General features: G+C 50.4%; 1 protein-coding gene across 1 annotated transcript; it reads left to right on the top strand.

Moving 5' to 3' along the window:
- Window positions 1-5,487: 5,487 nt before the first annotated feature.
- SCARA3 (scavenger receptor class A member 3) lies at window positions 5,488-23,977 on the top strand. Its single transcript, XM_068974388.1, has 6 exons — window positions 5,488-5,547; window positions 6,252-6,405; window positions 7,926-8,045; window positions 12,365-12,463; window positions 13,511-14,554; window positions 23,122-23,977. Exons 1-6 carry the CDS (start codon window positions 5,488-5,490, stop codon window positions 23,571-23,573), a joined length of 1,929 nt encoding a protein of 642 aa, XP_068830489.1. The 3' UTR covers window positions 23,574-23,977.
- Window positions 23,978-26,091: the final 2,114 nt, after the last annotated feature.

The following is a 26,091-nucleotide window of genomic DNA, read 5'->3' as shown; positions in this document are numbered from 1 at the left end:
TATTTGACACTATGGGGCTCCTTCATTTTCAGCATGTCAAGAAGCCCTCAATTTCATGGATGGTTTACATTTGATGCAGGAGAGAACTGCAGCCTGAGTTGAGAGGGCTGTAAAAATGCTGGTGGGATTCTAAAGTGATCAACTGGACACAGATGGAGAAAATTAAACCCCTCTCCCACAAAAAGGGAGTCTGTTTAGCCTTCATGAAAAATCATAACCCTTGCTGCAGCTCGGGGAAAGAGGGGGGAAGCAGATCCCAAATTTTGCTGCACTACCCCCAAATCCCTCTTTCATTCCTTTTCAATCCAAACATTAGGCCCCTCCCTGTATATTTTTTCAAAATTTCTGCTCCTTTAGGCCTTTGCATCCTGAATTCATCAGAACTCCCCAGCACTCCCTCGCCATGGAGAACTCTAAAAATAGATCATGTTTAAACCATATTTTAAGTCATTAAACTTTTTTTGTTGTTGTTGTATAACAGCTCTTAATCAAAAAGGGCAGAAATTAGCAATACTCTAAGGATGCAGGCTTTCACAAAGGGTCAGTAAATCCATCTATTTTGAATATCCGCCTGAGGTCAGCCCTGTGTTGAAAAAGGCCCAGGAAAGACTTCCTGACCTCAGGGAGGTGACAAACTGCTGGCAGGCCAGATGTGCAAACAGATGCCGGGCCCAGATGGATGAGGCTTTTGGGAGCTCTGTGGCTTGTGTGTGTGTGTGTGTGTGTAGCTGTGCAAGAACTCCATAAGTGTATTTGCATCTTGCTTCAGATCACTTCCCAGGTGACTTAGATGGTAGAGTCTCCCTGCAAAACAGGAAACCCGAGTGCAATCCCTGGGTTGGGAAGATCCCTTGGAGAAGAGAACAGCAACCCACTTCAGTATTCTTGCCTGGAGAATCCCATAGATAGGGAAGGCTGGCAGGCTACAGTTCATGGGGTTGCAAAGAACTGAACACGACTGAGCGACTAACACTTTGACTTTTCAGATTGCTGGGCATTTAGGAACCACTGACTAGCTAACAGATCACTTAACCTCTCTGAGCCTTTGTGACATGACAAGTGGGCTCTGTGGCTTAACAAGTTCCCTTCCCACTCCCCCTCTCTCTGAAAATTCTGGAAAGCCAGGGCACCCAACACTAAATGACATGCCCCAGAAGGCGTGGGAACAGGCAGTGCAGAAGATGGACTGCGGAGGAGATTCTTTTCCTGCCTCTGCCGACCCCCCTTGGTCCAGTGCAAGGGCAGAGTACAGACCCTGCCTCATCCACCATCATCTCGCCCGTCATCGCCCTTGTCCTCCAGCCAAGCTCTTCTCCATTCTTTAGGTCTGTCTCCTCTCCCATCCTCTCACTGGCTCAGTCGTGGTGTAATGCGAGTATAATGAGTCCATGCTTGCTAACACTTTGGCTACTAAAACCCTCACAAATGCTTTGGATTATGTTCTCATTCAGAGGAACAGGGCTGGGACAGTTGCTACAGCCTTCCAGACGTAGGTAAATGAGGGTCCCTAGGGTCCGTGGTTCAGCACTAGTAAACAGGAAGTCTGAAGGATTAGAAAGAGAAGATCTCTTTGGGGACGCTGGGGAACAGTGCTGTGAGTTATGGAGCCGAGATGCCAGCAAAGGGAATGGGGCCAAACACTTGTGAAATCTCTCGTCTAAAGAGAAGAGATCATGCCCACCAGCAGTTCCCTTCACGTGGGCTACCCCACGAGGCATCAGATGGGTCTCTGTGAATTCCCACTTGCTCACGACTGCCCATCTGGGGGCTCTCGACAGGAAAGCAGAATTATGACAGAGCTGTGTGCTTTCCGAGGGAGTGTTCGCTGAAGGTTAGTGTTAATCTTGCTTGATTTAAGCCTTCCCAGATTCCCTGCAAAGGCTATAAACAGCAAAGTGATGAAATTAACCCTGGAAACAGAACAGGGAGGAGACCTCATCACAGGGGTGGGCAGAGAAGCCCCACCAGGGGAGGAAAGAAATGAGAAACGGGCAGGAAGGCCTGGAAGGTGTCTCCACTCTAAGAATGGAAGGAATACCTCCCCAAGGGACCCCAAAGGCTGCGGTATATCCAACAGCGTCATTCTGGCTGAAATGTTGGGGGTGAGAGGGCCCCTCTAGTTAGGGTGAGGTTTTGGTGGTCACAGCACAGCAGGCACCGCCTCGCCTGGGGCGCTGCTTTATGGAAAACTGATGGCAGTGCTGGTAACCTCCCAGGCAGAGTTATCCTCTTAAACTCTTGGCAGATTGATGATGGGATAGCTGCCCAAGACACAAAGCAGGGCTGAAGAGGTTGATTTCTTAGGATACATAGAAAGGGTTCCCATCCTTGTCAGCCTTCCTTCTACCGCTGTGCCCGCTCTCCGTCAAAGCATGCACACATATACAAACACACACACACACACACACATTCATGCACACAGCTGAAAACACACTAACTCCATCACATAGAGGGTACCTGGAGTCTGTTACTATGGAGAGGAAACTCAAGCAGGAAATTCAGGAGGTTATGATACTGTTACTGATCAGGGTCCTTATATTAGAGTGTAGTTGCTTTTACAATGTTGTTTTACTTTCTGCTGTACAGCAAAGTGAATCAGCTATAAGTATAGATGTATCTCCTCTTTATTGGATTTCCTTCCTGTTTACTTTTTCTGAAGCTCTTGAGGGTAATTTACATACACTGTGGTTTTTTCTTCTGAACGCTTCAGCGTGGATTTCCTAGGAACAGGAAGATGATCAGGCTACAGTCATGAACTACTGAATTTGCTTCAATTCTGTATCTGATTTGCCATAGGTATTCTGATGTTCGTTGACCAAATAATCCCCTCGATAGATTTCCTTTTCCCTCAGCACAGGATCCATTCTGACATTAAGGACTGCATTTGGTTGTCACATCTCTTTCTCCTTGTGGTGTCTTTTTAGACTCTAATATTTTTGAAAATACAGTCCCCCGCCAACTTTTTAAGTACAGTTTTCATGCTGTGTTTTTCTCATATCACCTCATGATTCAGTTGGGGTTCTGCATCCTTGGCCAATAAACTTTGTAGATGATGGTGTGCCCTGCTCAGCGGTCACATCTAAAGGTATACCATGGCCATCTGTCCCTCTCCTGCTCAGTGTCGCCTGACTTCCTCAATGGATAATTCCTGAGCCTTTTTTCCTCCTCTGCAATAACAAGAGTCTAGTCTGTAAGGAGACATTTGAAGGTGGTGTGTAAAGGCTTATACATAAACAGACATACATGCTGTTCTTCATCAAAATTCTCCCAAGAGGTGGCACTCATCGATGGTTCTTGCCCGATCTGGTCTTGACCATGATGACTGCTGATCCCCCAGCTCCAGAAGTAATAAGAGCCCTCCCTTCTCCCTGTCAGTTTGTCTCTGGTGCGGATTCCTATTTTTTTCAATGACTCATAATTGCATAATTATACTTAAATATTTCAGTGCTCAAGTTGTTCAGGCTGGTTTCTATATACTTTTGACATGCCCCTATCTTTTTTTTTTTTTGAGAAGTCCCTTAATTTCTGAAATAGCAAGATGTTCCAGATTCATCTTCTGTCTATCTTCTGCCCAACCGTAGAATTAATCATTTCTTCAAGGTGCCTTGGTTCTTTTTAGTAGGAAATGGTATGAGAGACCAAGATCTGGGTTGCTAAGCATGCTCAATGCTATTTTGATATCTTTGCTTCCTGGAAATTTCAACAAAATTATGTGTCTACACATAGCTACAAATAGAGATACCTCTATACATATATGTGGATGTAAACAAATATATTCATACATAAACACATTTTAGAAATTATGAATTCCCACTGATACCTTCAACTTCAGTCCATCCCCAGAGGGTTCTTTCTTGTCTCTTCCATTCTATATTTCTGGTCCCCTTTTCCATAGTGAGATCCCTGGGTCCAAACAAATCAATGCATTTACTCTATTTGCTCCGTCTTGAATTAATCTGAAATGACTTCCAAATTGCTTTACCCATGCTACAACAACAGAATACGTTTCTTTGAAGGTTCAAGATTTGTTTGCACTTCTTCCCCAATCCTACCTTATCACACCCTAGACTGAGGTTACACAGTCCAAACTATGTCATAATAGATTAGTTTTTTCCTTGTTTCTCCATTTAGTATATTTATTGTATTCATTCCAGCAAGCACAGCTTATCGGGTTCCAAGTATTTTTATTAATAAAATTTAATTTTTCAGTATGTAAAAACAGCATAATTTTGGAAATCCAAACTATACACAAAATTAGAGTGAGAGGATGGTAACTTTTCTGTAGTCTTTTCCCCCAGTCCATCCCTTGTAGAAAACAGCTTTGTTGTTTTCTCATTGGGACTCTTCCTGCATTTCTTCTTTTAGTGATAAGCATATATATGGATGCCTTCTTATTTTCCCTTCTTTCTTATAGAAAAGGTGGCACATCAAACGTGCTCCTTTGCACTTTGTCATTTTCTTGTAATGCCTCCCAGAAGTGACCCCCACATCAGTTAATAGAGATTCCCTTATTCATTTGCACAGCTGTGCTGAGCCCCACTGTGTGTATGTATGCCGTTGGATGTTAGTCAATCTGCCCTACTTGCATGCTTAGATAGTTCCCAGTTTCTGACATTATAAATAATCCTGTAAAGAATAACCTTGCCACATATATTTTCAGATTGTCGGAGGTATTTATCCTAGACGAATTCATAAAAGTGTGATTGCTGGGTCAAAGGGTAAATGCATATATTAAAGGCTCTACAAGCCTTGGGCCATTTTTGCTTTCAGACCCCAACTCTCCACTGCCTAGGCCAACAGAGTGTATTGTCAAGCCTTTTTTGTCAATCTGATGGGTGAGAAATGTTATCACAGTGTAGTTTTAAACTGCTTTTATCTTATAAGCAAAGTTAAACATCTTTTTATTTATTTGGGTACCACTTTTATATCTCTTTTCATAATTGGTTCTGGTCTTTTGTTCATTTTTCTATAGGATTTTGTCTCCTTTATTTCCTCTATTTTTAAAAGCTCATTATACATTTGGTATATTAATTCTTTATCTGTGATGTGTGTTGTGAATATTTTCTCCTTGTCATTTGCTTTTTTAGCCATGCAGAAGTGTTGTTTTACTGTTTTACTTTAATGTAGTCACAAGTATTCATCTTTCCTTCTGTTGCCTCTGGATGTTCAGACATGGTTTATAAAATCCTCCCACCAGATATCTCCCAAGCAGTTTAGTTGTCATCATCAGCTTGCACCCCCACATCCCAGCACAAAAGCCCGGGTCAGCTCAGTGCAGACCACCTCATTTCTCAAACATTCACTGGGATGTTTGTGTTCATGCTGCCTATTTTGGGCATCTTTCTTCCCGTCATTCATAAAAAGACCAGATCTGGTAAGGAGAAAGGGGTATGCAGTGTCTAGGGGAAGGGGAATAATCTTCTGAATGAAGGTCTTATTTAGGGAGCACGAGTTCCCAGGGAACAAGCACTAGGTCAGCCTTCCGACATGAGACCTGTCCCTGCCTCAGTGCCGTCCACCCTCGGCAGGTCCCGCCTGAGGCAGCGTGTGAGGCACAGACTATGCCCATCCTGTATCCTCACACCGCCCCCTCCTCCTCTCTGCAGTGCCTCCCACCCCTCAGCTGGGCTGGACGCAGAGTCTTGATGGGGACTGTACTGGAGCCAGATTCATCCTTGTCCCTGCAGAAGCAGAATCCTGCTTTGGGTACCACGTGCCAGGGGTGAAAGTGTGCTGAGCCACAGCACGCAAGCTGTATTTCTTCTTGGGCTTCCCTGGTGGCTCAGTGGTAAAGAATCCGCCTGCCAATGCAGGAGACGTGGATTCGATCCCTGCATTGGGAAGATCCCCTGGAGAAGGAAATGGCAACCCACTCCAGTATTCTTGCCTGGGAAATCCCATGGACAGAAGAGCCTGGGGGGCTGCAGTCCACAGGGTCGCAAAGAATCAGACACGACTTAGTGACTAAACACCAACATTTCTTCTTATTTCATGCCAGGGATCTTAGCAAGGTGTAGATAGAGTGGGCAGCTGGGCTGGCCTGTGTATTTTTATAAGTTTGCCAGAGATCATGAACTCTCCCCTCCCGGATGTTGGGATGTCCTGGTCCCTTGGCCATTCTATCCTGCCCTCCATCCCCCTTTGCTCTGATTACCATCAGGTCACCTGGAGCTCAGGTGGGCTGACTTGGACCCAGAGGTGACGGTGAGCACAGGGGCTCAGGACTATAAACGAACGGGGCATCTGGAGAGGGGTGGGTGCAGCAGGGCCCCAGCCTGGGGTCTGACGGTGCTGGCTTCGTCTCAGTGAGGTCAGCCGCTGGAGACGGAGATGCGCTGTGTGTCACAGAAGAGGAACTGGCTGCTGACGACGAGGACATGCCGTCCTTCCCATGCACACAGGAGGGTAAGGCTCCGGAGCGCCCCTCTGATCCCCTCTCTGGGCTGAGAACCACCCCGCCCCTGCCCTCAGCCCCAGGCTGGGGAGAGACTTGCCTATCCACAGGGCTCCACCATCCAGGCTGTTCCTTCCCCACTGCTGCCTGGAGGCTTAAAGGGTGGAGTTGCACAGGCCTGGGTTATGCAGTACAGACGAAGTCAAAGTTTGTCATATGTGACATCTGTCTTCAGGGCTACTCCTGAGACCTACCGGGGACCTCTGCCATCTCCCCCAGGACCCACCTTCCACAAGTGTCCCCTTCATCATGCCGCTCAAGTGGTCTGTCCTTCTCAAGCTCACGGGACCCAGCTTGGCATGAGAAAAGAAACCAATGCCCTGTGAACTGTTATTTGGCCTAGGGCTTCTTGGCGGGTTTCAGTCTAGATTCTCAGCCTTGGCTGTGCATTGTCATCACCCGGGGATGTCTGAGACCGACCCTCAGAAATTCTGATCTCTTGGTCTGGAGCATGGATGGGCATCAGGGTTTTTAAACATTCTTGTTTCTCATAATGCGCAGCTGAAGTTGGATCCATCTTAGAAACTGCACAACTGGGAATATCACAGCTTTCTCACTGGGCAGTGACCACCTCCCAGGGTCTCCAGGAACACTGGCTTCCCTCCTGCTTCTGTACGAGGGACCAACTAACACACTGGAACCATCCGTCTGGATTCCAGGAGAACTTCAAGTGACCCCCCCAAAGTTTGGGGACTAGTGACCGACCTTCTGGTTGGCCTGGAACTGAGGGGTTTCCCAGGAGGTGTGACTTAGAGTTTTTAAAACTGAGACAGTCTTGGCGAGCCATCCTGGTTTGCCCGATTCCGAGGAGTTCGCTTAACAAGAGACTTTCAGTGCTAAAATCCAGGAACATCGTAGGCAAACTGGGAGGAGTTGGTCACCCACTGGTGAGACAAGGCTGGCTGCCGTGTAGTACGGATCACAGCTAAGGCTGATGTTTTGGGCACGGGTGATTCCCTACCATGTGGGCTGAATGACAATGCCATGAGACAAAATGATAACGTGATGCCAGTGTTCTTCCAAGGTCCTGACTATGGCCTTACCTATTCCTAAAAGCTGTGGGCTTCCCAGGTGGTGCTAGTGGTAAAGAACCCACCTACCAATGCAGGAGACATAAGAAACGCAGGTTTAATCCCTGGGTCGGGAAGATCCCACGGGAGGGCACAGCAACCCACTCTAGTAATCTTGCCTGGAGAATCCGACGGACAGAGGACCCTGTTGGGCTACAGTCCCCGGGGCTGCTCGGAGTCAGACATGACTGAAGCGACTTAGCACGCATGCCCATTCCTCAAAGCTCCAGGACCTCGAGAAAACGCAGTGAAGTGGGTGGAGACAGAGACCAGCAACAGCCCCCTTTCCGAGGATGGTTCAAAATGTGCTGAGACAGGCCATAACAGGAGAACTGATCCTTTTAGCCGCAGCCTCCACCACTGGGCTTTTTTTGTCGCCACCCCTCCCCACCCCCCCACAGGCCAGCCGGGACCCCACTGCAGCCGCTGCCAGAAGAACCTGTCTTTGCACACGTCCGTGAGGATTCTTTACCTCTTCCTGGCCCTGCTCCTGGTGGCCGTGGCCGTGCTGGCCTCTCTGGGTGAGTGCACGCTGCCAGCAGCATTGGCTAGTCCATGGCTCTCTACCCTGGGCTGTGGGGGAGTTTCTCATCAGGGGCCTGTTGGGCGCCAGAACCCCAAAAGACAAGCACAGATCTCTGCAGCTCAGGACCCACAGCAGCATCTTCCTGGCTAGGGGCTCTGAATGCCTGCCTCAAGCTGTGAAGACTGGCTCCTCATTTCTGGTCATTAATGAGCTGTGTGGCCTTGGTCCCTCTCAGGACCTCTGTTTTCCTACTGGTAGATGACAAGAAGGACTTCCCAAGTGGCTCATTTGTTTAAGCGTTCTCCTGCTAATGCAGGAGACGCAGGAGATGTAGTTTCGATCCCTGGGTCAGGAAGATCCCCTGGAGAAGGAGGAAATGGCAACCTACTTCAGTATTCTTGCCTGGGAAATCCCGCAGACAGAGAAGCCTGGCAGACTGCAGTCCATGAGGTCACAAAGAGTCAGACACGACTTAGCAATTAAACAACAACTGCCTTCTGGATGCTAACCATTTATGTTTAAAAGTAAAAACAAATTTGAAAGCTTCTTACTGCAATCCCATTCCATTCCTAGCTTCATTCTTTAAAACTCCTCTGTACAAAGGGAAGCCAGTAGGTTTGCTTGCTCCAATGGACTAGACACTAGAGACAACTGGGCTGGGCCTCGGGTGAGGCAAGGGAGACACGGAGGATGGCCCCTGTGGGTGCCAACCCTGCACTCGTATGACCCCTAGGATGGGGTGCTTCGTCCTTACCCCTCTTAGAGATATGCAGTAAGTGGCTTTCCCAGCTTGAAGGCAAGAGGCCAGCATGTTAATGATTTGAACAAACAAATCCTTGTTGGAATCATCTTCCAATAATCCTGAAGGTGTTAATGAAATTCAGCACAAACCAGCACCTCCTATGTGTCAGGTATTGAGAACACAGAGATGAGTCCATTGCATTTCACCCTCAAAAGCAGTGGTTGTCAGTCTTGTCTGCAGGTTAGAATTCTTCTGAGAGCATTTAAAAATGCATGTGCTGGAGCCCTCCGCGCCACGTGAATGAAATCATAGTCTCTGAGTAAGACCCAGGCTTTAATCATATAGGAAAGCCCCCAGGCGATCCCAATGAAGTGGGAAGGTTGGGGAACCACTAATTAATCATTAAAATATTATAATAACTATTATAATAGTTATATAGCAATAATAGTTATTAAAATAATTATAATAGTTATTAACAATTTATTAAAAGTTCACTCTCCCTGTTAGTTTTTATTAAATTATTATAACTGCATAATAAGATAGTAATATCTTACATTATTATTTATTTATTATAACTTTAATTAACTTAATATTATTACCTATTAACTATTATTGTTAACTATTAGCTTGTTATATTATTAATTATAACATTAATAATAACTTTAAAATTGTATAATAAGATGTTATTGATAAATAATAAATAACATATTAACATGTTTACAGGATTTACTTAGTGCTCCACTAGCTAAGACTCTGCAACCCCAATGCAGGGGGCCCAGGTTCAATCCCTGGTCAGGGAACTAGATCCCCCATCGTTTCAGCTAAGAGAGGGCCACGACTAAAGATCTTGCATGCTGCAACGAAGACTCAGCACAGCCAACTAAATAAATAAATATTTTAAAACTAAAATTTTTTTAAAGAAAAGAACTTCCCAAGCCCCTCACCCCCACTCAGCTCCACCTCTCTCTCTGCTAAATCACGTCTGGCCACCCAGAAAGTGGCTGAAATCTCTGGTCAGAGGAGGGTGAGGAGCTGTAGCCCTGCCATTTAGAGGCAGCAACCTGGCCATTGAACCCTTAGCAGTTCCTGGTCGGCCCTCAGAGAGCCTCAGCTCCCAGAACCCATGGGACCATTAAGACAACACCAGTAGCACATAGAGAAGAGCCTATATGGGCACAAGAGCCCTTCAGAGGGATGGACGGTTACTGAGTGCCCACTGGATACCCACTGGATGCCAGGCGCTCTCCCATACATGATGGTCGTGAGTCCTCTGAACAAGGCTCCGAAATGGGAGGCTGGCTCCACTCCACATACAAGAGGGCAGAATAGGGGGTGAAATGATTTCCTCCAAGATCCAGGGTGAATGGGCTGAGGATTAGAAGAACTGGGGGTGAGCAGTGTGTCTGAGAAATCAAAGAAGAACTTAAGATTTTCCTTTTTATTTTCACCTCCAGCCTGGGTGTCCCCACTCCTTAGGATGGTGCTGGCCTTGTTCCTGGGGTTTATAATCTACAGTACAGATGGCAACCTTTTTTTGGTCAAGGGCTAGGAAGTAAATTCAGACCATGTATTGACTTGGTCGAAACCAAACTCTGCCATTGCAGTGTTCCCAACAGAAGGGAAGTTTTATATAATTGCTGAATTGTTTATATAGAGTATGAAACAGACACTAAAGTAATGATTTTAAAGTGACTTAAGCACCCCACTCCAGCACTCTTGCCTGGAAAATCCCATGGACGGAGGAGCCTGGTAGGCTGCAGTCCATGGGGTCGCTAAGAGTCGGGCACGACTGAGCGACTTCACTTTTCACTCTCATGCATTGGAGAAGGAAATGGCAACCCACTCCAGTGTTCTTGCCTGGTGAATCCCAGAGACAGAGGAGCCTAGTGGGCTGCCATCTATGGGGTCGCACAGAGTCGGACACAGCTGAAGCGACTTAGCAGCAGCAAGGCTCAATAAGAAAATGTCCATGACACGATACCAATAAGCAAAATAAAATAGATGAGATGTGCAGAACATCCCAATTTTGTACTCTTGTCTTCTAAAAAACCATGTATCTGTGTAGCTATAGGGGCTTGCCTGGTGGCTCAGTGGTAGAAGACCAGCCTGCCAGTACAGGGGACACATGCTCGGTCCCTAGGTCAGGAAGATTCCCTAGGGAAGGAAACAGCAACCCACTCCCATTCTTGCCTGGGAAATCCCATGGACAGAGGAGCCTGGCATGCTGCAGTCCATGGGGTTGCAAAGAGTCAGAAACAGCTTAGCAACTAAACAACAACAGTGTAGCTATAAAATGGCTGAGATAAATAAGGTTCAAGAGATACACAAAAATGTGGATGGCAGCTGTATCTCGGTGGTAGGATTAGGAATAATTTTTATTTTCTTTTTATATTTCTTTCTTATTTGTCTCTATTCTAGCCTATGGTCGGGTTATAGTTCTAAAATCTGAGTGGATGGAAATTATATATGTATATGCACTCCAGTACTCTTGCCTGGAGAATCCCATGGAGGGAGGAGCCTGGTAAGCTCCAGTCCATGGGGTCGCAAAGAGTCGGACACGACTGAGCTACTTCACTTCACTTCACTTCAAGCATGATTTATGTATTATATATTCTAATGCATACATATATGCCCCCATATGTATATGTACACTTAAGGGAGATATGTAAAGAGATTGTCTATGTCTATAGATATACACTAAGTCCCCTACATACAAATGAGTTCCATTTCAAGAGCATGTTCGTAAGTCTGGTTTGTTCGTTAAGTCCACCAAAGTTGGCCTAAGTACCCAACTAACACAATCGGCTCTATCATATAGTATTGTCATAGGTTGATAATACTTTTCACACAAATAGTACATAAAAAACAACCAAACACATAAAATAAATACAACATTTTTAACCTTACACTCCAGTAACTTGAAAAGTACAGTAGTCCAATACAAAAGCTGCACACAGGGGCTGGCATCGAGTGAACAGGCAAGAAGAGTTACTGACTGGAGGAGGGACAGGAGGTGGGAGATGGCAGAGCTGGAGGGTCATTAACAACAGGAGGCAGAAGGCAAGCTGCGATTTCACGCACGCCTGACACTGACGGCACAGGCTCTCTTGCTCCTTGCTGGATTCAATTCTATCTACCCTCTTGCTTGCAGACATCCTGGGTTTGAAATAAAGATATTATACTATCCTGCTCTATACAGCACTCTACAGTAAGCTACACAAAAGCACACCCACTTGTAGAGAATGCATGTGTGTGACAGTGTACGCCAGACACGTGAACTAGCTTTCGTGATTGGGCATGCAAACGCATGCTTGCATCTTTGACAGTTTGAAACCTGAAGGTTCACATGTAGGGGACTTCTGGATATAGATATATAGATACACAGATATATTTTTGAGAGAAGTGTGATAGACTCTGGCCATTGAAACATCTTCCCTTACAGCCATTGGGAAGCCCCTTAGAAGAAGAGTGGATGGTTTTGGCTAACAAAGGGCTGATAAAAACGCCTTCTCAACAAACGACTGCTGTTTCTCTGAGCTAAGCCCTTTTTCTCATCCCTGTTTCCCCTGAAGTCTTCAGGAAAGTGGACTCTCTCTCAGAAGACCTCTCCCTGGCCCAGGCCATGTATGACAAGAAACTCATGTCTATGCAGAAAAATCTCCAAGGGCTGGGTAAGTGTCCAGGGTTCAGGCATGCTAATGACCAGGAAGGAGGGCCAACATTACTTGGAGTGGGACCAGCAATACCCCCAGGCCACGGTGCCCTGGAACAGGGCAGCCTTCACCAAGCTTCTAGGCACAAGGGAAGAAGAGTCATGGCTCCCTGCCTCCCTGTCCAGATGGAGAACCCACCCAACAAGGGCTGCTACCCTGGGATATTTCCAGGAGTGGGACTGAGAGCTCTGTATGTGCACAGATCTGCCCAGAGCCTCCAGGTAGAGAAGAAAGCTGAAGACAGGCCACTTGCCCTCATGTATCTGAAGTTATTGGGTTGGCCAAAAAGGTCATTGACAGGAAAGAACTTTTTGGCCAGTCCAATATTTTTAAGGCTTTTCTAACACTCTTGACAAGTCGGCCCTTTCCTCATCACTGCCTTAAAGTCTGCATGGTTTACAATCTCTTTATCTCTTGCTTTCACAAGACAATCTTGTTCTGAGAATGAGACAGAAAGAGCCATAATATAAGGGTTTAGAGGGAGGCTGCTAGGTGAAAAGAGAAAGTTTTATTCTACCACTAATTAGCTGAGTCATATTTGGCAAGTCACTTCTCTGAGCTTCATTTCTCAGAAGTCTCAGGGGAAAAACATTCCTGCACCCTTTTCTCCACAAGCTTATGAGAGGTTCAAATAAAAACAAATATTTATTTAAAAGATTTTTTTTTCAAAACCAAATATTAAAATATGGGGAGAAATTTAAAAAATAAAACGGGAGGGTCTTGGCAACCTTAGAAAAGTTACAAAGATTTATTTTCTCGAGACTTTGGTGAGGAGATGTCCTAAAGCCTACCTTTCCCGCAAGAATAAAGACTTGGGGTAGAAATAAGATGGCACAAAGGATAGCGAGGTTTTTCCAAAAAGGATTTCATAGCAGGTCTTAGGGAAGGAAGAGGGATAGGACAGCCACATGCCAATTCATGATGCTCTGAAATATTAAATTGAAAGAAGCAACCTTTGCCCTGTGAGCCGTCAGCAGCTCAAAATGTTGCCCCTTTCTCCTGAAGATCTGAAAGCCCCGAACAACTGCTCTTTCTGCCACGAGGCTGGGCTGCTGGGGCAAGAGATCAGAAAACTGCAGGCGGAGCTGGAGGGAATTCAGAAGATGCTTCTAGCTCAGGAGGTCCAGCTACACCAGACCTCCCAGACCCACGACCTGCTCTCCACCACCAGCGGTCAAATCTCCCAGGAGATGGGCAGTTGCTCTTTCTCCGTCCACCAGATCAACCAATCGCTGGGGCTCTTCTTGGCCCAGGTGAGAGGCTGGCAGGCCACCACTGCTGGCCTGGACCTGTCTCTGAAGGATCTCACCCAGGAGTGCTACGACGTCAAGGCGGCAGTACACCAGATCAACTTCACGGTGGGGCAGACCTCCGAGTGGATCCAGGGGATCCGGCGGAAGACGGAAGAGGAGACCCTGACCCTCCAGAAGATGGTCACCGACTGGCAGAACTACACGCGGCTCTTCGGCAGCCTGCGCGCCACCTCGGCCAAGACTGGAGACGCGGTGAGGAGCCTCCAGGCCACCCTGGGGGCCTCGTCCCAGCGCATCAGCCAGAATTCCGAGAGCCTGCATGACCTGGTGCTGCAGGTCATGGGCTTGCAGCTGCAGCTGGATAATATCTCATCCTTCCTGGATGACCACGAGGAGAACATGCACGACCTGCAGTACCACACGCGCTACGCCCAGAACCGCACGGTGGAGAGGTTCGAGACGCTGGAGGGACGCATGGCCTCCCACGAGATCGAGATTGGCACCATCTTCACCAACATCAACGCCACCGACAGCCACGTGTACAGCATGCTCAAGTACCTGGACGACGTCCGGCTCTCCTGCACCCTGGGCTTCCACACCCAGGCCGAGGAGCTCTACTACCTGAACAAGACCGTCTCCCTCATGCTGGCCGCCACCGACCTGCTCCGGGAGCGCTTCGGCCTGCTCAGCGCCCGCCTGGACCTCAACGTCCGCAACCTGTCTATGATCGTGGAGGAGATGAGGGCCGTGGACACGCGGCACGGGGAGATCCTGCGGAACGTCACCATCCTGCGAGGTGAGAGGCGGGGCGGAGGGGGGGCGCTGCCAGGGAGCTCCCAGAGGGGAACACAGAAGGACCCAGTCTGGGGCCCGGTATCCTGGTGGGCTGATATAGCCCTGCAGCAAATGCCTGGGGCAACTGGCAGCTTTCACGTCCTTGTCAACCTCTTTTGGAAGAGTGTATGGCAGTGATGAAGAATCCTCCTGCCAATGCAGGAGACGTGGGTTACATCCCTGGTCCAGGGAGATACCCTGGAGAAGGAAATGGCGACCTGCTCCAGTATTCTTGCCTGGAAAATCCCTTGGACAGAGGAGCCTGGCGGGTTACAGTCCGTGGGGTCCCAACGAGTCAGGCACAGTTGAGCAACTGAGCTCACACACACGGCTCCTCACTTGCCTGACATACAAATTTGGATTTTTATACGTGGGTCTATGTATGAGTCTACAGAGAGATAGGCAGAGCTCATCTTTTGGAAACTCTGTCTTCTCTTGTTTTTCCCCTTCCTTCCCCTCACTGGTGCTCTCCACCATCAGCCTCTCAGAGGCCCGCCCCTCTGATGCCCTCTGCTCCACCCATCTCACCCTTGCATTTAGGCAGAGTTCTCCAGAGAGACATGAAAGAGAGAGAGAAACTAAAAGGAATTAGCTCATGAGATTGTGGAGACTGGCAAACCCAAAATCTGTGCAGCTGATGTCCTGGTTCAGGTGCAAAGGCTGAAAGCTGCTATAGAACCAGGAAGAGACAGTGTGTCCACTGAAGGTTTGTCGGGCAGGAAATGCTCTGTTACTCAGGGGAGGGTTGGCTTTTGGTTCTCTTCAGGCTTCAGCTGATTCAGTGAGGCCCACCCACATTGGGGAGGACAATCTGCTTTACTTGGTACTGATTTAAATGTTAATTTCATTCACCAACACCCTGTGCACACACCTGGAATAATGTTTGGCTAAATATCTGGGTATCCCATGGCCCAGGAAGCATGACACCTAAAATGAACTATCACAAGTGCAGCCCTCATCACCTTGGCGCCCATGCCCATCTCCTTTGTTGTTGTCGTTCAGTCGATAAGTCATGTCTGACTCTTTGCAACCCCGTGGATTGTAGCCCTCGAGGCTCCTCTGTCCATGGGATTCTCCAGGCAAGAATACTGGAGTGGGTTGCCATTTTCTTCTCATGGGGATCTTCCTGGACCGGTGACTGAACATGCATCTCCTTCACTGGAAGGTAAATTCTTCACCACTGAGCCACCTGAGAAGCCCAGTCACATTTGGCAGGTGGGCAGGGATCATTCAGGGAGCTCCAGGAGACAGGAGGGAAGCACCCACTCTCCAAGACAGCATTGTTGTCTCCATGGCGCTCAGACTGGAGTCAAGCTCTCTGATTCTCTGGTTCTCTTTAACCATTTAGTTTCAAATCTGTGTTGCCTTCAACTTTATATCAGTGAGCATTTTTGCCAGTATTTTCTGTACTCTAGATTGGTGGTGTTGCAGGGGCTGGGGGCGAGGTAAGATCTTGTTTGCCTGGTGTCATATGTTTTGCAACAAAGCCAGGTACTGAGTATTCCCTTAGTAACTGAGACAGTCTCACAGTGTTTCATTTAAACTATGTATCTGTGTGACCTCTAGGATGCAGTGTTCCAGTGAAGGTGTTAGCAGATAGTTCTCATGATTCATCCTCTAGTAATCTTGTTTTCTTTGGTTACATTCAATCTAAGAACAACTGAAACATAAAGCTTTCCTCATGACAAAGCCTATTCATTTGGCCTCACAATCTTTTTTTTTTTTTTAATTGGAGTATAGTTGACAATGTTGTGTTAGTTTCAGGTATTCAGCAAAGTGATTCAGTCATACACGTACTTGTATATATTCCTTTTAAAATTATTTTCCAGTTAAGGTTTATTACAGGATGTTGAGCAGTGTTCCCTGTTACACAGTAGGTCTTTGTCAGTTATTCATTTTAAATATAGCAGTGTGTACATGTCCATCCCAAACTCCCTAACCAGCCCTCCCCTCCACCCTTCCCCACTAGCCTCACAAACTTTGTGGACAAGACACATGTCGCAAGCATCGTGTCTTTATTTTACAGAAAGGTGACCTGAGACTAGGAAAAGTTAAGGGATAGTTCAAGGTCACACTGTGATTAAGATCCTGACCCATCATGGCTCTGAGGCGCAAATGTCTAGTGATCAGCCAGGAGACACTGAGAGTGTGAACTTGCAGATACCAAAAAATGCATTTCACTGAGGTCCTGCTTAGGTGTCATGTGTGGGACAGACTGGAAAAGAAGGAAATGGTACCGAAAGTATCAGAAGCGAACCATTTGAGACCCTAATTCCAAGTATAAACCAACAGTAGTCATGAAAATTTATATTTGCTCCTGTCCTAATGATGGCAGAGTTCTCATCAAAGGACTTTATCTCACCTGGAGACCAAGGTGGAGCGTCACTTTGAGCCGCATTTGACTCTCAGTTCAACCTCTGCATATCTATTTAAATGGCCATCTTTTGGCCAACATTCTTCTTGGTTGTTCAGTCACCACATATAAAGTCTCTCACATCTGAAAGAAAATTTCAGGGACAAAATGTCCATCACTTCCTACAGGAAGATGGCACCCCACTCCAGTACTCTTGCCTGGAAAATCCCATTGGGCGGAGGAGGCTGGTGGGCTGCAGTCCATGGGGTCGTGAAGAGTCAGACACGACTGAGCGACTTCACTTTCACTTTTTTACTTTCATGCATTGGAGAAGGAAATGGCAACCCACTCCAGTGTTCTTGCCTGGAGAATCCCAGGGACGGGAGAGCCTGGTGGACTGCTGCCTCTGGGGTCACGCAGAGTAGGACACGACTGAAGCGACTTAGCAGTAGCAGCATAGACAGGTGCTGACAGGCTGTCACGCTGGGGCTTGGCTGTTTGGAGCCAAGCTGCTATCTAGAATAAAGGAAGAGGAACAGCCCTGGCCAAGTGCTGACGGAAGGGCTGGGACTCACAGACTGTCCGGGAAAAGAGCCTGGATTCTAATTTGCTATGGGTCTTTGGGCAGACTCACTTAATCTTTCCGGGCCTCTGGTTTTGGGGGGTTTTTTGTTTTGTTTTGTTTCATATGTAAATCAGTGGATGAGACCAGTTGTTCTCCGAGATCTCTTCCGGCTCTAGCTCTGTGATGAATTCTGAGTCTCCGTTTGCCAACCAGAAAGCCTTTGGTACCTCCATATGTTTGTGCCTCTCATAGAATGTTTCCCTTTTATTCTGTATTTCCTCCCTCTCCTCCTCCAGGGGATCTTCCCAAATCAGGGATCAAACCCTTGTCTCTTGCATTGGCAGGCAGATTCTTTACCATTGAGCCCCCTGGGTAGGGAGGAAAATGCCTGCTTGGAGGATTACAGGTTTACTTGTTATCGAGCAACAAGGGCAGTCGGTGAAAAGGAGAATCATGCCATCTTCTGCTGGTGCCTGCAAGGGAGCTTACCATAATGCCTGGCCTATTTCTGGTACATTCTTACTTCCCGGGCACCATCCTTGAGGAGTGTTTATAGGGCTTATCACCTATGGGCCTTGACCTCTAGTTATCGTCTCCCCAGCTCCAGAGGACTGAAGGGATGAAGCCTAAGTCTCTGCTCAATGTTTCCATCCTTTGGCCCTTACCACAAATGCCCACACAGTTTCCTTTCCTCCTGAATCCCAGCCCTGGGCCTTGGCAGCCCTGAGCCCCAGCCCCAGTGAAAATGCTAGAAACCCTTCTCAGCCTCTCTGCCCAAACCACTTACTAGTCAACAAATGGCTTGAGAGGAAAAGAGGCAAAGAAAGTCAGGCTTCCTTCAACAAGTTCCCTTTCCTGGGGATTCTGGGGTTTGATCTCTCTCCAAAACTTTCAGAAGGATGTCTTGGCATTGTGCCTAATGGTTCTAATTGTTCTCAGTGGGAGGTTTAGTCGGTACAAATTACTCCATCATAAGCTGACGTCGAAACCCACTAGCATTTTTTCAATGCTCCTCAGGTAACATGAGTGTCCCTGACCCAGGCTGATATTCTCATTGAACAAAGGGGAGCCTACAGACAGAAATCAGTCCAATGAGGACCAAATGATGTACCCAGTCACCCAGTTTGTTAATATGGGAACTGTGCTTTCCATGGCACCAGGCCAATCTCCCGAGAGGCCCCCCTTCTGTTTCTGTCTCCTTCCACCTGTTTGGGACTGGAGGATGGGCTGTGCCCCTCTCCCCGCCCATGCACCCCCCTACCCGTGGGTGGGCAGTGCTTTGTACGCTGACGACTTGGTGCATCTGCTCAGCCCCCCAGCCCCTCCCCACTCCCAGTGCAGATCCCGAGCAGACCACCTACTTGTCCCAGACATGCAGTCAGTGTGGCTCTGCCCTAATGTGCTGGGATGGCCTAATTACAGCCCAGGGCTTCCTGAGTAATTATGGGCCCCTCCTCAAGTCTCCAGGATGCCCAGTTCCTCTCCTGTCTCTGCATCTCAGCCACTGCTTGTCCCATTTTCTCTTTCGTCCTAAATGTGCCCCCGCTGCTCAGAGCAGCTCTTAGGCGCTCCCCACCCTTCATCCCTGAGACACCCAGATCTTATTACAGGCTGGGTGAGGGGCCCCTGTTGCAGAGAGCCGCTGGTCAGCCCGTTTCTGCATCCCTCCCCGCCATGCTAACTGCTGAACTCTGCTTGTTGACTTCCTCCGCGCCAGCTCTCCCTCTCTGACCGCATGACTCATGGCTGGCCCTGGAGGGACAGGCGGAGGCTTGGCTCACCCGAGGGAGACAGTCCTTAAGGTGACCCCTTCCTGGCTCAGTGGGCCCCCTCCTCTGGGCAGCGACAGAGTGGGAGGTCCTGGCTATGGGAGGGGGTCTGGGGAACAGGCCCCAAGCCTCCTGGGCCTGGGTTTGCATCCTGTCTCCACCCTCCCTGGTTGGTGATGGTTTGCAAGTTGTCACTCTCTGCACCTCAGTTTCTCATCTGTAAAATGGGGTGATGATCTCAGTGTGTGATGCCAGGGACATAGGAGAGACTCAGTTTCCCTCGCCCTTCCCTTCCCCGAGAAAATGGATCTCAGAGAAGTTAGGATGTGCAGGGGCCAAAGTGGGCACACAGACACCAGACACGGTGGGGAGAGACCAATGCCTGTAACACAGGCCCTGCCCCCAGTGGAGCCTCCCCGACGGATGTCCTCATCAAGCCACCACCTAGGAGCCCTCCACGGGTTCTCAGAGACGGGTCAGCAGCGGCAGGCGTGGAGAGACTGTGGAGAGGGAGGTGACCCTTTCCTGGCAGGCCTCCTTCCTCGGGCACTGGGGGCTGCAGTCCTGGGGCACTGGAGAGGGGACAATGAGACTCAGGCTTCTGCTCCAACTTTCACCCTAGGCATGGGGCCCCCAGCCTTTCCCACTAGGAGAAAGCCGCCCAAGAGCTTCCCCAGAAAGCGGCTCCTGAAGAGGCTAGAGGGGAGGAACAAACAGAAGCCTTTGTTCTCTGCTCTTTCTACCCCCTGCTGTTGGCACAGAAACCCTGAGAAATCCTTCCGCTGGCTGCTGTGCCCTCAGGGGCCAAGGAGCAGAGGCGTGCACTGGAAAGGGTGGTGCAGGAGGGCGGGGTGTCCCAGGGAGGGGCAGGGGGCTCCTGGTGGATCTGTGAGCGTCCTTGTCCAGATAAGACTTCACAGGCATTTCCTGAGTCCAGGCAGGGGTTGGGAACCATCCACCCAGGGAACAAGAGTGGAAGTCACAGGAGAGATCCTAGGTTGAGAGAGAGAGGGACCGGGGTGCTGGGGCAAGCCCTGGGCAGCGTGTTCCTAGAGCAGGAGGGACAGAAGCGGAAGGAGGGCTGCTGGTGGAGCCGCCGTGCCCTGGGGGACTGTCAAGTGCGATCTCAGGGAGATAGATGATGTGAGCACAGATGGGCAGCGCCTTGCCCAGAGTCGCTTCGTGCCCTCAGACTCCCTTCCACGTGAACAGCCTGCAGGAGCCTCTCCACCTCCGAATGGCTGTGCTGTTCCAGCCCCCACCCCCACCCCGGCTGCCCCAGGTGCCCAGGCCAGAGCTGGGAGTGAGGACAGGCTGGTTCCCAGCCATTCCTGCCAGACTGGGGGCGGAGGTCCCTGCCAGCCATCTCCCTGTGCCCTTGTTGTGCCCTGTTGTTCTGGCCACTGTGCTGCAGACGATCGTTGCAGACAGAAGGGCGGGTCAAGCTGTTCCCTGGTCACTGCCACCACCGCCAGCCCGTCCCACGCCCACTCCAGCCAGCCGATGACGGCATGCCAGCCGGTACTGCTGGCGGGCCACGTGAGCCGAGCCCACACAGGCCACAGCCCCGCTGTGTGTGGGAGGTGGGCATGGGCAGGAGGTGGCCCAGAACAGGTTTTTATTGGCCTCATTGGGGCTGAGTATGTCTGGGCTCTGATTTCCAGTTTAGATCGTAATTGGAGGATGATGTTCAATGACTCTCTGCTCCACTTAGAAACCCTCTGAGAGGGAGATGAGCGGGGATGGAAGTGTGGGGGGAGGCCAGGACAGACGGAGGCAGTGTCTGCATCAGCAGGGAGAGGGCCCCAGGGCTGCGGAACTGGGTCGAGCCCCCTGGAAGGGTTCCCAGCTCCTGCAGAGAGGATCCCTTCTCTTCAAGGGGCCCACCCAGCTTCTGGTTTCTGCTTGGGGACCCCTGGGCTACCACGTCACTTCTCTGCTTGCCTCCTCTGTGAAATGTAGGAGTTGGACTAGCCCCCACCGAGCTTAAAAACTCCAGGATTCTCTTGCAAAGGCCATGGTGTAACAGCTGAGTTCTCGGGGAGAGCGGAGCGTGGGCATGAGAATTCACCTCCCAGCCCTGGGGTCATTGTCTCCACCCCCCATCCCATAAGCTGGTGCCCAGACCACTGAAGAAAGCCAGGGCTTTGCTGCGCCTTAACCCCAAGGGGGCTAAAGCCATTCTCTGCAATTCATGTCCTCACCAGGCCAGAGGGTGCTCTCTCCTCTAGCCCTGGGGCATCCTACCTGCTTAGGCTGGATTGATGGCCACACTCTGACCTGTGTCCTGAAGGTCGGTACAGCTCTGAGAGGTGGTGACTCTGATCTGAGCAGCAGGCAGATAGGTGGTTAAGGTCATCTGACCCTTGCTTTGGGCACTAGGCTGGGCTGTTTAGGAAGGGCATGTAGGTGGAGGTGGGAGGAATTGGGAAACTGGGATTGACACATGTACAGTATTGATACTATGCATAAAACAGATAACTAATGAGAATCTACCGGATAGCACAGGGAACTCTACTCAATAGACAGTGGTGGGTGACCTGAATGGGAAGGAAGTCCAAACAGAGAAGGGAGATGTGTATATGTTCCCTGGTGGCTCAGACGGTAAAGAATCTGCCTGCAATTCAGGAGACCTGGGTTTGATCTCTGGGTCAGGAAGATCCCCTGGAGGCGGAAATGGCAACCCACTCCAGTACTCTTGCCTGGAGAATCCCTTGGACAGAGGAGCCTGGAGAGCTACAATCCACAGGGTCGCAAAGAGTCAGACACTACTAAAGTGACTTAGCATTAGCACTATAGCTGATTCACTTTGCTGTACAGCAGAAACTAACACAATTTTGTAAAGCAACTATACTCCAAATAAAAATTAATTAAAAGAGAAGGAATTCATCCTGGCATCTCCTCTAGGCCCTACGCCAGAGCTGGGTGGGAGCTAGGGGTCCAGAACTGTTTGGTGTGTCCCCCTTTTCAAGCATATACTGAGATTTCCCTGCTGTGTACCTAAGCTCCATGCCCAGGGCAGGTGATGGGAGGCATGGTCCTCACTATCTTCTTGGGGCCCCACAGTTCAGTGGGGTCCGCTAGAGAGAAACCAAGGATTTGCTTTCACTATACTGTGACTTCTCTTCCTACATGTCAAATAAAAGATTCAAAAAGTAGCAGCTCCAAGAGCTCAGAGGAGAGGCTGGAGTGGTCAGGGAGGGCTTCCTGGAGGAGCTGCCCTTTCTCTGGTTTGTTGTTATTCCCACTCACTCACACCGGGAGGCATCTACTTCTCACACCTCACTTTACACATCACTTTCTTGGCTTTCTCCTCCATGTCACCTGACTCTACTCCTGGTCCCAGGTGCCCAAAGGTCACGGGTGAAGCCTGGGGTTGGGATGGGGGTGGGGCAGGGGGTAAGGACCAAAGCAGTTGAAGTCCATAATGAGTATTAGTGTCCAGGCTGGTCTCCAGAGCAAAACAGATGATCCTGGATGGCCGTGGCCTTTGCCTGGACCCATCCAGCTCTCTCAGCCTTCCACTTGAGTGCCCACATGGAACTCAAGCCCGGTCCCAAAGTTAGAACTATGAGTGCCTGCCCAGGCCTTGTGAGCCCACACCTATGCATGTGAGCTCGGGATGGGCTCCCAGCCTCACTCAAGATTCTCAGCCCCCTTTCACAGCTGGCCAGGCCAACTTAGAGGGGTCATGTCAGCAGCCTGAACCCCTAGAGCCAGGAGTTGGCAGACCTGGGACTTCAGACCCTTGGGTGTCAGAGTGCCTGGCGCCCACTTCATGGGACAGCCTCAGGAGACCTGTCCTCGTAGACTGACTTCTGCCCTCTTCTTTCTGACCCTAGGTGCCCCCGGCCCTCCAGGACCCAGAGGACTCAAGGGAGATGTGGGCGTGAAAGGGCCTGCTGGCGGCAAAGGACCAAAAGGAGACCCTGGCAGCTTGGGGCCCCCAGGACCCCAGGGTCCCCAGGGGCAGCCCGGGGAACCTGGGCCTGTGGGAGAAAGGGGGCCAGTTGGCCCCAGGGGTTTCCCAGGCCTCAAAGGGTCAAAGGGCAGCTTTGGAACTGGGGGCACAAGAGGACAGCCGGGCCCCAAGGGGGACATGGGGCCCCCAGGGCCAGAGGGCCCCCCGGGGGCTCCAGGGCCAGAGGGGCCTCAGGGAGAACCAGGGATTGCTGGGAAGACAGGGTCCCCGGGCCAGCGGGGGCCCATGGGGCCGAAGGGCGAGCCAGGGATCCAGGGTCCCCCTGGCTTCCCCGGGCCCCCGGGCCCACCAGGAAGCCAGAGCAGCTACTGAGGAGAAGTCCAGTCCCGGAAACTGCCACGCAAAAGGCAGGGAGTGGGCTTTGGCACAGAGAGGCCCCTATAAAGCCACACCTACAGACGTGTGGTCCTTTGACCCCAAAGGGGGTTCCCCCAGGCCTGTCCCTGCACCTCTGGGCTCCCCAGTAGTGACTTACCATAGAAAGCAGCCCCTTACACACACACACACACACACACAGGTGCATGTCCCTGCTGGCCAGGGCGGCTGACTGGGTTTCCCTGGCTGGGTGGGAGGAGAGGTTAAGAGAAGCGCCCTCTCCTGTGATGAGCCCGCCAGGGAGGTGGCTACCTCAGGGGGGATAGTCTGGACTCTGGCTCTGAATGGGTGGCCAACACCAGTCTTTCTAGCATCTTCACCCCATTCTAGTTGGCCGGCAGTTCCCTGAGGCTCCCAGGGGTTGAAAAGACCCAGGAGAACATTTGAGGAGGGGTGAAGGGTGCAGGGATGTGGGGGATTATGGTTCAAACTCCAGGGACAGGGTGGGCTTGGCAACCACAAGACCCTCCCCCTTAACCATGGGAACAGGGTCCCAGGCCCACCCCTGCCCTGCATAGGACAGAGCATCTCCACCTGGACCCTGAGGACTACATCCCCGGCAGTTCAGCCTTTTTTTTCCTGCACCTCCAGAAACCTTCCTGGCTTCATCCTTGTGTCTACCTCCAGGAGCATCCCAGGAAGAAACCAAGCAGGAATTCCATCTGCGCCAGGGCTCTCTCCTAGCCCTGGAACTTTCTGTCAAAGGAGGAGGCCCCACTGCCATCCTGGGGTGACCTCTCTGGTCCGGGGGAGGGCTACCCCCCGACTGGCTCTCCTCCTGCCCCCCGACCTCACCCCACAGTGACCCAGACTGGCCCAAGGCCTCTCTGCAGGGACAGCAAGCCCAGACGAGGGGGGGGGTCACATCCCTCTGACATCACCCCTCACCCCACTTCCTGCATAGCCGGCAGCAGGAGCACTGGGCCGTCCCCAGCATGGTGAGCTCCCAGTGAAGCTTCATCCCTTTGTGTCCTAACAGATAACGACCCCTCCTCCAGGCTGGGTGCTTGCAGCTGTTCCCTCCTTGACCTCACCCAGAGACCGGCCTCTCCCCCATCCAGAAGCCTTGTCGACGACCCCTGCCTACCTTCTTGTAACAGGTGTGCAACTGGCTTGCACTCCCACCACCCCAATTGCGTGTAGTTCTCCTGTCTACATATGATATCATGCCACCTAGTATCATCCACTCAGTAAAGACCTGTTTCCAGGAGGGAGTTGTCTTCTGATCCTTTCTGCCTGATGGGTCCATGATGCCTTCAGAGTCTCCACCTCACCTGGCCTTTGAAGGGGAACCAGTGGGTAAAATGTCCCTTAGATATTCAGTCCCACTGTGGAGTCCAGGTCTGAACCCTCAGCCCCTCACTCTGAAAACACTGAGCTCCGCTGGGCCTTCCCAGTGGTCCTCAAGGGGCCAAGGGGCCAAGATGGCTGAGGGATTACCCACAGCAAGCAGGAACCTAGTGGAAGCCACGTGAATTTACTAATCTTGCAGCAGAGTCCTGGAGCGCTTGGGCTAAGACAAGATTGGAAAAGAAGACTGGACGCCGAGAGTTACCTGCTTCTTCCTCCTCTTGTCCCTAAGATGAGGAGACGAGGCAGAAAAGGAGGAGGAAAGCAGACCAGACCTGCCGCAGAGGGCCTGGCCCTCCAGCGTCCACAGGAAACAAAGGACACCTGGGGCCTTGTGAGTCAGCAGGCCTGATCCAGGAAGTGAGATCCGGGATCAGTTCCAAGGGATGAGCCAGGGGCTGGAATGAGACAAGCCCACAGGGATCAAACACTGAGGTGCTCTCAGAACATAAGCAGAAATACAGAAGAAAAACCCCTGGGTCCTGGACAATTGCCACCGACATGTCACTGGCTGTGCGGTTTGGGGGGATCAACTTGGTTCACCAGCACAGGGTGGAGGCAGGCACCTGGAGCCCATCCCTGGGGCCACCCCATGGACTCAGTTCATGCCGCCACCCCCGGTCGCAGAAGCCCTCTCGAGCTCGAGCAAGGAAATAGGGAGGGGGCACTCAGGACAATGGACATGAATTTGAGCAAACTGCAGGAGGCAGTGGAAGACAGAGGAGGCTGGCGTGCCGTAATCCATGGGGTTGCCAAGACAGACACGACTTAGACACCAAACAACAGCAATTTATGCCCAGGAGGATACGGCAGGTAAAATCAAGCCCATGGAAACTTGATGCAGAGCTCGGTCTTGGGGAGAATAGATGTGGAGAACTGCCAGCGTCTCAAGCCCCCATCTTCACTTCCAGAGAACACACCAGTCTCCTCTCTCTTCTCTCAGTGGTCCCCTCCCTTTGCTCCTCGTTGTCCCCGTCCTGCTGATCCGCATTTTCTGTTTGCATGAGGCCCAGTGTATCAGTGTCACTGCTCACCACCAAAGGGCCCAGCCCTATACAATTTCTAGTTCCCAGCCTTAGGAGGGCAAAATCTGATCACTTACCCT

The sequence above is a fragment of the Capricornis sumatraensis genome, chromosome 6, assembly GCF_032405125.1.
Source record: "Capricornis sumatraensis isolate serow.1 chromosome 6, serow.2, whole genome shotgun sequence".
Lineage (NCBI taxonomy): Eukaryota > Metazoa > Chordata > Mammalia > Artiodactyla > Bovidae > Capricornis > Capricornis sumatraensis.
The sequence above is the reverse complement of the archived record's forward strand: the minus strand, read 5'-3'. Positions and strand labels throughout refer to the sequence as shown.

Coding starts and splice junctions, on each gene's coding strand:
- SCARA3 (XM_068974388.1), top strand. CDS start 5,488: ATGAGACCTGTCCCTGCCTCAGTGCCGTCCACCCTCGGCAGGTCCCGC. Junction 8,046..12,364: donor GGCCGTGCTGGCCTCTCTGG/GTGAGTGCACGC, acceptor TTTCCCCTGAAG/TCTTCAGGAAAGTGGACTCT. Junction 12,464..13,510: donor GAAAAATCTCCAAGGGCTGG/GTAAGTGTCCAG, acceptor TTTCTCCTGAAG/ATCTGAAAGCCCCGAACAAC.